The following is an 11,423-nucleotide window of genomic DNA, read 5'->3' as shown; positions in this document are numbered from 1 at the left end:
CCCTCCGTTCCAAAATAGATGACTCAACTATGTACTAACTTTAGTACAAAATTAGTATAAAGTTGGGTCATCTATTTTGGAACGGAGGGAGTAATTCTCAAAAAAAAATAGCAAGCAGAGTTTATGCCACATGCTCTTATGTGTAAGGAGTTTGATCTCACTGAGCACCATCTTGGCAGGCTGCGTTGGCTCATGTCCAAGTATCTGAAAAGAGGAATGCAGGCAAATCCCACTTCCCAGATCACTCTTAAAATCTGAACACATATTTCACTCAACCATGATTTAGGAAAATATAACTAGACTTTTGGGGTTCAGGAATAAAATTATCAGGAAAGCACAAACATCTTCTCAAAGGAATGACAACATCAACATATCAGGGGTCAGGAACAAAATTAACAGTTTCATAGGAGTTAGCATTTACCAATGACCAAACTGGCATGTCACAGGCATACTACAGAAAACAATCAACATCTAGTTTGGCAAAGAACCCCAAAACAGGAACTACCAGCTTTACCATGCATAGTGAAAACTTTGTTGTGCAATACATAGTAACCAATTTCCTCAGCCCACTTTTGGTTCAAGTAAAAATCTGAAATTAGTTGGCACCTCCCCTTTGCAAGCGGTTGCATAGTCTTGAGCGAGGTGTGGCGCAGCTTCCTTGTGAGGGCATATGTACTTGTCCACGAAATTCCTCTCGGTCTTCGTGAGCACATTATAGAAGCCCCGGTGGCGGTCTACCAATCCAGTTTCCTTGAGAAACTTCAAAACATAGTATCGAGGCCTGAGCCGGCCCTCCAGGCTATAAGAGATCATGACCGGCTGATGAGCAATATACACCGGTTCCAACCCCACTTCAGATATCAGGAACTCAGACTTGCGCCTAAGCATCTCTCTAGACTTGGTCAGCAACATTGGAGCCTTGCGCACAGCAATGGCCACCTCAGTATCGGACCACTTGAACATATTCTTCAAATAATCCACTTTGTCGGCGATCTTCTCCTCACTGAGGAACGCGACAGCCTTCAGCGCTTCCCTGAACATACCGGAGCCGCGGCGCACACCTAATCTTTCAGCACATGCCACCATTGCCCGGATGCGCTCCGGGTTAGTTCCCAGTATCATCGGCGCACTGATACACAGCTTGGCAATATCACAAGCACCTAACCCGCACTCCTGCAGGGACACAATGTTGGGCTTGAGCACCTTGTCAAGGTCGCTCGAGAGAAGCTTGGATTGATCCTTCTTGAGCAGCCGGCGCAAGTTCTCGAATGAGCCGAAGAGGGGCAGGTAGTAGCGCAGCTTAGGGACGATGGCTCTGGAGCGGAAGCGGCAGTGGACAAGCGAGACGAGGCCGCCAATCTCGGAACGCGACAGCCCGAGGTCCGTGAGGCCGTCGACGACGGGGACCAAGGTTCTCTCCACGCCGGCGCAGAGGAAAAGCGGGTCTTTGGCCACGACGGCGGCGACATCGGAGCTGGAGAGGCCGAGGCCGGAGAGGAAGGCGAGGACGGCGTTGGGGTTGGCGGGGGACTTGAGGTGGGAGAGCTTCGTGGAGGCCTTGATGGCCTGGGATCGGGTGAGGCCGCAGCTGTCGACGAGGTAGTCCTCGACGGCGAATCCACTGGGGTTCGGGGAAACGGGGGCGGCGGCTGCGCAGAGGAGGCGGCGGAGTGAGGAGATGGCAGAGGTGGCGGAGCAGGAGACGGCAGAGGTGGCGGCGGAGGAGATGATATGGGAAACGATGCGCTGCCGGAGATGGAGCATGGCGGCGGCGGCGACACCGCCGGCGGCGAGGAAGATATTTCCGATGGAGCCAGTGAGTGAGTGGTGTGTGGAGCTGAGGTTTCGGCCTTTTATGGGCCTTAGAGCTTTTCTTCCTTTTATGGGCTGAGGTCGCTAGTGAGTTTGTTTTCATGGAAGTTTACATTGGCAAAATATTTAGTTTGCAAGCATGGTAATTTTTTAGACTAACAGTACGGCAAAACACCCCCCCCCCCCCCCATTCCATTTTTCATTCAAAACGAAACCAGAGCAGGATCTGTTCTTACAAAACTCTTAAGTTCTACCATACTTAGGAAATAGGAAATTGGCGAGGACTGCAGCCTCTTAAGTGCAAATACATTACAGGCCATAACTTCTTCCCTTTTTTTTCGCTCCATACCATGACCAGGGCTGGGTCCTAGAACTCCAGCGCCGCCTCATTGCAGTTCATCTGCGCCCCTATCTCCATCACCTTGTGATACCCGCCACTTTTGATTCTCTTGATCGCTTGGATTGGAGACAGCGGCAACTCTAGTGGAGTGATGGGGCTGAGCGCAGGCATGGTCTTGAAGCTTCTCTCAGGGCTTCCAGGAGGTGAGCAGCGTTCCTTTGACAGCTTACCAGGTCTCCCCTCTCCCGTTCCCAGCGACATTTCTGTGAGTGAACTTAGGCTCGGAACACCTTCAGTGTCCAAGCCATCATTCACCCATTTGTCAGCAGGAAAGGGGAAGTGAGTTTTAATGCTATCTTCTGCAACATGAGATTCATATTTTCCAGCTGGGAGTCCTTGAAAAGGATCAACCACCTCTTGAGGGTCAGATGGATCTGCCACCAAATTTGTTTAAGGTCAGACCACATCACATTATTGAAAATCATGGAGTTTCTAAACTTCCAAATGCACCACATTACACAAGCACATACTGAATTTAAGACCAAGTGCTTTTTTTGTGCTGGCCAATATCTGGCCACTGATAGGTAAGTGGTACCTAACTCAAGAGAGAAGATATCAGAGACATCTATCCAGAGCTGCTTAGCCACTACACAGTGGAAAAGCAGATGGTCTACTGTTTCATGCTCATTGCAAAATAAGCACTATGGGGTTTTTACAATGCCTCTTTTAAAAAGATTATCTTTAGTCATCAGTTTATTATGAGAAAGCAACCATAGGAAAACTTGTATGTGTGGTGGGACTACTATAGTCCATACAGAAGGTATGAAAACAGGCTGCACACCTCGAAAGTTAATCACATTATAAAGAGAACTAGTGGCGTAAACCCCATTATTCGCATACTGCCGGATCAAAGAGTCCTCTCCATCAGAGAGCACCGTGTTCCTTATTATCTGCTCTAGGCAGTACCAATCTTCCATCATGGCAGCTGAGAAAGTCCTCCTAAATGTCAATTTAATATTTGTGCCATCCCAGGTTTCAGCCACAGTCACCCCCTGCTGATGGCAGATCGTGTACAATGGCCAGAACTGCACTGACAAGGGGGGTGTGCCAAACCAAATATCCTCCCAAAGTCTAATTTTAGTACCATCTCCTATTTGCCATCTATAGCCAAACTTCAGAGCTTTAGCAGCCCACATAACACCCTGCCAAAATTTGGAGGCATTTTGGGTGCTAGTAGCAAAGATGTTTGGGTTCTTTTTAATGTACTTATTATCAATTATATCTCTCCAGATTTTCCCTCCATCTTGTGTGTATCTTCTCACCCAGGTGCCCAAGAGGCACATGTTAACATCTTTAATGTTTGGGATACCTAAACCCCCATACTCCGTCTTCATACAAACTAGATGCTAGTTAGCAAGGTGCAACTTCCTGTTCCCCTCAAAGTCACTCCAAAGGCAATGAGCAAGTTGACTATTGATCAAGTCAAGTGCCCATCTAGGGAATTTAAAAAAAAGAGCAGGTAAACAGGTATACTTGCAAGGCATGTTTTGATCAAAACAATTCTAGCAGAGTAGGAGAGTAACTTGCCCCTCCACCCTGCCATTCTTTTCAGGATTTTATCTATAAGAGGTTGAATGTCCTCTCTTCTAAGCTTGTCGTAGTGAAGTGGTATACCTAGATATTTTATGGGGAATGTACCCACAGTACAGCCCATGATGTGTTGGAAGGGTTCAATTTCCCCTTCAGGAAGCCCTAATGGTATGATCTCACTCTTTGAATAGTTAATCTTCATACCAGAAACATTCTCAAAACAGGTTAAAATAGTTTTAAGCTTAGCTGCTTTTTCAATGTCGTTATCAAGGAAAAGGATTGGGTCATCTGCATATTGCAAGCAGATGACCCCCCCGGGATGAGATCAGAGCACAATCCTTTCACAAGGTCATGAGATGCAGCTTTCATTAGCATCCTGGTTAGCACATCTATCACAAGGTTAAACAACAAAGGGGAGGCAGGGTCACCTTGTCTAAGCCCTTTACTAGTAGTAAAGAAATTCCCTTCTATACCATTAATTTTTACACCAATAGAGCCTAATTGAGTAATTTGTTTAATCCAATTTATCCATCTAGGGCCAAAGTTTCTTTTCTCCAGCACCTCATACAAGAAGTCTAGATTGACCTTGTCAAAGGCTTTCTCATAATCTAGTTTAATCACTACACCAGAATTATTAGAATGGACAGTAGAGTGCAGCACCTCATGTGCTGTAACTACACTCTCTAAAATAAATCTGCCTTTTATGAAGGCAGACTGGTTGCTAGAAGTAAGGATGTTCATTAGTTTGGCTAGTCTGTTAGTCAGAACCTTTGTAAAAGTTTTGAAAATACAATTTAAGAGACTAATTGGCCTAAACTTTTTCATGCTAGAAGCATCTTTCTCCTTAGGTACTAGTGTGATAGTAGCAAAGTTAAGTCTATATATGTCAAGCTCCCCCTCATAGAAATCTTTGAAGAGGGCCATAACATCTTCCTTCAAAATCTCCCGGAACTGTTGTAGGAAGAGGAAAGAGAGGCCATCAGGGCCAGGAGCTCCATCTGAGTAAGATCCAAAAATGGCCTCTTTTACCTCTTCCTCAGTAAAGGGGGCTTGGAGGGATAGATTGTCTTCATATTTGACTTTTTCTCCTTCTGAGAAAAAATCCCTACTGACTCTAAACCCTTTTCTATTTTCTTTTTAAAAAAGATCTTTATAAAAAGAGGTGGCAATGTCTAGCATGTCTTTAGTGTCACTAACAGTGCCATTAGGGCCTTCTAGTGAATGGATCAGGGTCTTCCTTCTCCTCTGGTTGGCTACAACTTGAAAATATTTAGTATTCCTATCACCTTCTAAAATATCCTTATCTCTAGATCTTTGTTTGGCTTTAATTTCATCTTTCAGCCAAATTTGCTGAAGCTCTTGCAGTATCTTTTTCATCTTATCAACCTCAGAATCAGATAACTGCTTAGTTTCAGCCCTAACATCTAGTGAGTCAAACTCTTGAGTGAGGCTGGCTTTATGCTTTCTAAGCTCAGCCTCAATGTTCCTACTCCACCCTTTAGCAAACCTCCTAAACCTCCTAGCTTTCACCTGCCAAATATCTATAGCTTTTTTTGTTGGGGAACGTAGTAATTTCAAAAAATTTCCTACGTACACGCAAGATCATGGTGATGGCATAGCAACGAGAGGGGAGAGTGTTGTCCACGTACCCTCGTAGACCGTAAGCGGAAGCGTTAGCACAACACGGTTGATGTAGTCGTACGTCTTCACGATCCGACCGATCCAAGCACCGAACGTACGGTACCTCCGAGTTCAGCACACGTTCAGCTCGATGAGGATCCCCGGGCTCCGATCCAGCAAAGCTTCGGGGATGAGTTCAGTCAGCACGACGTCGTGGGGACGATGATGATGCTCTACCGGCGCAGAGCTTCGCCTAAACTCTGCAACGATATGACCGAGGTGGAATATGGTGGAGGGGGGCACCGCACACGGCTAAGGAACGATCCGTAGATCAACTTGTGTGTCCATGGGGTGCCCCCCCCGCCCCCGTATATAAAGGAGCCAGGGGGGGGAGGCGGCCAGCCAAGGAGGGCGTGCCAAGGGGGGAGTCCTACTCCCACCGGGAGTAGGACTCCCTTCTTTCCTAGTTGGAATAGGAGAAGGGGGGAAAGAGGAGGAAGAGGGGAAGGAAACGGGGGGCGCCGCCCCCTTCCCTTGTCCTATTCGGACTAGGAAGGGGAGGGGCGCGCGGCCCCCTCCTGCCTCCTTCCCTCTTCTCCCTCGAGGCCCATGTAGGCCCAATAACCCCCCGGGGGGTTCCGGTAACCTCCCGGTACTCCGATAAAATGCCAATTTCACCCGGAACGATTCCGATGTCCAAATATAGGCTTCCAATATATCGATCTTTATGTCTCGACCATTTCGAGACTCCTCGTTACGTCCGTGATCACATCCGGGACTCCGAACAAACTTCGGTACATCAAAACTTATAAACTCATAATAAAACTGTCATCGTAACGTTAAGCATGCAGACCCTACGGGTTCGAGAACTATGTAGACATGACCTAGAACTATTCTCGGTCAATAACCAATAGCGGAACCTGGATGCCCATATTGGTTCCTACATATTCTAGGAAGATCTTTATCGGTCAAACCGCATAACAACTACGTTGTTCCCTTTGTCATCGGTATGTTACTTGCCCAAGATTTGATCGTCGGTATCCAATACCTAGTTCAATCTCGTTACCGGCAAGTCTCTTTACTCGTTCCGTAATGCATCATCCCGTGACCAACTCATTTGGTCACATTGCTTGCAAGGCTTATAATGATGTGCATTACCGAGAGGGCCCAGAGATACCTCTCCGACAATCGGAGTGACAAAACCTAATCTCAAAATACGCCAACTCAACATGTACCTTCGGAGACACCTGTAGTACTCCTTTATAATCACCCAGTTACGTTGTGACGTTTGGTAGTACCCAAAGTGTTCTTCCGGTAAACGGGAGTTGCATAATCTCATAGTTACAGGAACATATATAAGTCATGAAGAAAGCAATAGCAACATACTAAACGATCAAGTTCTAGGCTAACGGAATGGGTCATGCCAATCACATCATTCTCCTAATGATGCGATCCCATTAATCAAATGACAACACATGTCTATGGTTAGGAAACATAACTATCTTTGATTAATGAGCTAGTCAAGTAGAGGCATACTAGTGACTATATGTTTGCCTATGTATTCACACATGTATCATGTTTCCGGTTAATACAATTCTAGCATGAAAAATAAACATTTATCATGAAATAAGGAAATAAATAATAACTTTATTATTGCCTCTAGGGCATATTTCCTTCAGTCTCCCACTTGCACTAGAGTCAATAATCTAGTTCACATCGCTATGTGATTTAACACCAATATTCACATCTGCATGTGATTAATACCCATAGTTCACATCATCATGTGATCAACATCCAAAGGGTTTATTAGAGTCAATAATCTAGTTCACATCGCTATGTGATTAACACCCAAAAGAGTACTAAGGTATGATCATGTTTTGCTCGTGAGAGAAGCTTAGTCAACGGGTCTGTCATATTCAGAGCCGTATGTATTTCGCAAATATTCTATGTCCACAATGCTCTGCACGAAGCTACTCTAACTAATTGCTCCCACTTTTAATATGTATCCAGATTGAGACTTAGGGCGTGTTCTGAACTCCTCCCGCTCCAGGCTTCTCCAATTCCGCGAGCGAAGCTAGACCGAACGTCTGAGCTCCACGGAGTGGGCTTCGCGGAGCGATGCGGGCGTCTAGTGCAAAATATTGAAGCAGCCTTTTGCCAGCTTCACGAACCGGAGAAGCGAGAATTCCAGCGTATTTACAGCGAGGATGCCACCGCCAAGTCATGAAAAACGATTCACACAGTCGTGTGGCTCCTATTCCCCGCAACAACCCGCCCGCACGCATCGGAATGGCTGGGAGAAGCTGCCAAGCAAGCCGAACGCATCAGAATAGCCAGGTGAAGTGAGAAGCTAGCTCAAGAAGCTGGATTTGTGAAGTTTTGAGAAGCTAGAGAGATTCAGAACACGCCCTTAGAGTCATCTGGATTGGTGTAAAAGCTTGCATCGTTGTAACTTTTACGACAGGCTCTTTTATCACCTCCATAATCAAGAAACATCTCCTTAGTCCTCACTAAGGATATTCTTGACCGCTGTCCAGTGATCTACTATTAGATCAAAATTGTATTCCTTTGCCAAACACAGAGCAAGGTATACAATAGGTCTAGTTCACAGCATATCATACTTTATAGAACCTATGACTGAGGCATAGGGAATGACTTTTCATCCTCTTTCTATTTTCTGCCATAGTCGGGTTTTTGAGTCTTACTCAACTTCACACCTTACAACACAGGCAAGAACTCTTTCTTTGACTGTTCCATTTTGAACTATTTCAAAAATTTATCAAGGTATGTACGCATTGAAAAACTTATCAAGCGTCTTGATCTATCTATATAGATCTTGATGCTCAATGTGTAAGCAGCTTCACCGAGGTCTTTCTTTGAAAAAAACTCCTTTCAAACACTCCTTTATGCTTTCCAGAAAATTCTACATCATTTCCAATTAATAATATGTCATTCACATATACTTATCAGAAATGCTGTAGTGCTCCCACTCACATTCTTGTAAATACAGTTCTTTCCAAAAGTCTGTATAAAACCAAATGCTTTGATCAACTCATCAAAACGTATATTCCAACTCCGAGATGCTTGCACCAGTCCATTGATGGATTGCTGGAGCTTGCACACTTTGTTAGCATCTTTAGGATTGACAAAAACTTTCTGGTTGCATCATATACAACTCTTCTTTAATAAATCCATTAAGGAATGCAGTTTTGACATCCATTTGCCAGATTTCATAAAATGTGACAATTGCTAACATGATTCAGTCAGACTTAAGCTTCGATACGAGTGAGAAAATCTCATCGTATTCAACACCTTGAACTTGTTGAAAACATTTCGCAACAAGTCGAGCTTAGTAGATAGTAACACTACTATTAGTGTCCGTCTTCCTCTTCAAGATCCATATATTTAACATGGCTTGCTGATCATTGAGCAAGTCAATCAAAGTCCGTACTTTGTTCTCATACATGGATCATATCTCAGATTTTATGGCCTCATGCCATTTCGCGGAATCTGTGCTCATCATCGCTTCCTCATAGTTCGTAGGTTCATCATGGTCTAGTAACATGACTTCCAGAACATGATTGCTGTACCACTCTGGTGCGGATCTTACTCTAGAAGACCTACGAGGTTTGGTAGCAACTTGATCTGAAGTTTCATGATCATCATCATTAACTTCCTCACTAATTGGTGTAGGAATCACTGGAACTGATTTCTGTGATGAACTACTTTCCAATAAGGGAGAAGGTACAATTACCTTATCAAGTTCTACTTTCCTCCCACTCACTTCTTTCGAGAGAAACTTCTTCTCTAGAAAGGATCCATCTTAGCAACGAATAACTTGCCTTCAGATCTGTGATAGAAGGTGTACCCAATAGTTACCTTTGGGTATTCTATGAAGACGCACTTCTCCGATTTGGGTTTGAGCTTATCTGGTTGAAGTTTCTTCACATAAGCATCGCAGCCCCAAACTTTAAGAAACGATAACTTTGGTTTCTTGCCAAACCACAGTTCATAAGGCGTCGTCTCAACGGATTTTGATGTTGCCCTATTTAAAGTGAATGCATCTGTCTCTAATGCATAACCCCAAAATGATAGTGGTAAACCGATAAGAGACATCATAGATCGCACCATATCTAGTAAAGTACGATTACGACATCCGGACACACCATTACATTGTGGTGTTCCAGATGGCGTGAGTTGCGAAAATATTTCACATTGTTTCAAATGAAGACCAAACTCATAACTCAAATATTCGTCTCCACGATCAGATCGTAGAAACTTTATTTTTCTTGTTACGATGATGTTTCCACTTCACTCTGAAATTCTTTGAACTTTTTCAACTATTTCAGACTTATGTTTCATCAAGTAGATATACCCATATCTGCTCAAATCATTTGTGAAGGTTAGAAAATAACGATACTTGCCACAAGCCTTAACACTCATCAAATCGCATACATCGGTATGTATTATTTCCAATAAGTCAGTAGCTCGTTCCATTGTTTCGGAGAATGGAGTTTTAGTCATCTTGCCCAAAAGGCACGGTTCGCAAGCATCAAATGATTCATAACCAAGTGATTCCGAAAATCCACCTTTATGGAATTTCTTCATGCGCTTTACACCGATATGACCCAAACGGCAGTGCCACAAATAAGTTGCACTATCATTATTAACTTTGCATCTTTTGGCATCAATATTATGAATATGTGTATCACTACGATCGAGATCCAACAAACTATTTTCATTGGGTGTATGACCATCAAAGGTTTTATTCATTTAAACAGAACAACAATTATTCTCTGATTTTAAATGAATAACCATATTGCAATAAACATGATCAAATCATATTCATGCTCAACGCAAACGCCAAATAACATTTATTTAGGTTCAACACTAATCCCGAAAGTATAGGGAGTGTGCGATGATGATCATATCAATCTTGGAACCACTTCCAACACACATCGTCACTTCACCCTCAACTAGTTTCTGTTTATTCTGTAACTCCTGTTTTGAGTTACTAATCTTAGCAACCGAACAAGTATCAAATACTCAGGGGCTACTATAAACACTAGTAAAGTACACATCAATAACATGTATATCAAATATACCCTTGTTCACTTTGCCATCCTTCTTATCCACCAAATATTCAAGGCATTTCTGCTTCTAGTGACCTTTTCCTTTGCAGTATAATCACTCAATTTCAGGCTTTGGTCTAGCTTTGGGCTTCTTCGCGGGAGTGACAACTTGCTTGCCATTCTACTTGAAGTTCCCCTTTCTTTCCCTTTGCCCTTTTTCCTGAAACTAGTGATCTTGTCAACCATCAACACTTGATGCTCTTTCTTGATTTCTACCTTCGTCGATTTGAACATCACAAAGAGCTCGGGAATTGCTTTCGTCATCCCTTGCATACTATAGTTCATCACAAAGTTCTACTAACTTGGTGATGGTGACTAGAGAATTCTGTCAATCACTATCTTATCTGGAAGATTAACTCCCACTTGATTCAAGCGATTGAAGTACCCAGACAATCTGAGCACATGCTCACTAGTTGAGCGATTCTCCTCCATCTTTTAGCTATAGAACTTGCTGGAGACTTCATATCTCTTAACTCGGGTATTTACTTGAAATATTAACTTCAACTCCTGGAACATCTCATATGGTCCATGACGTTCAAAACATCTTTGAAGTCCCGATTCTAAGCCGTTAAGCATGGTGCACTAAACTATCAAGTAGTCATCATATTGAGCTAGCCAAACGTTCATAACGTCTGCATCTGCTCCTGCAATAGGTCTGTCACCTAGCGGTGCATTAAGGACATAATTCTTCTGTGCAACAATGAGGATAAACCTCAGATCACGGATCCAATCCGTATCATTGCTACTAACATCTTTCAACACAATTTTCTCTAGGAACATATCAAAATAAACATATGAAAGCAACAACGCAAGCAATTGATCTACAACACAATTTGCAAAATACTACCAGGACTAAGTTCATGATAAATTTAAGTTCAATTAATCATATTACTTTAAGAACTCCCACTTAGATAGACATCTCTCTAGTC

At 43.4% G+C, this 11,423-nt stretch overlaps 1 protein-coding gene across 1 annotated transcript; it reads right to left on the bottom strand.

Moving 5' to 3' along the window:
* Positions 1–492: 492 nt before the first annotated feature.
* LOC123135535 (transcription termination factor MTERF8, chloroplastic-like) lies at positions 493–1,841 on the bottom strand. The gene has a single exon (XM_044554639.1). The coding sequence runs from the start codon at positions 1,762–1,764 to the stop codon at positions 562–564; it is 1,203 nt and encodes a 400-aa protein (XP_044410574.1). The 5' UTR covers positions 1,765–1,841; the 3' UTR covers positions 493–561.
* Between the last annotated feature and the right edge of the window lie 9,582 nt (positions 1,842–11,423).

The sequence above is a fragment of the Triticum aestivum genome, chromosome 6B (genome assembly GCF_018294505.1).
Source record: "Triticum aestivum cultivar Chinese Spring chromosome 6B, IWGSC CS RefSeq v2.1, whole genome shotgun sequence".
NCBI lineage: Eukaryota > Viridiplantae > Streptophyta > Magnoliopsida > Poales > Poaceae > Triticum > Triticum aestivum.
This window is presented reverse-complemented; position numbering and strand designations above follow the sequence as displayed.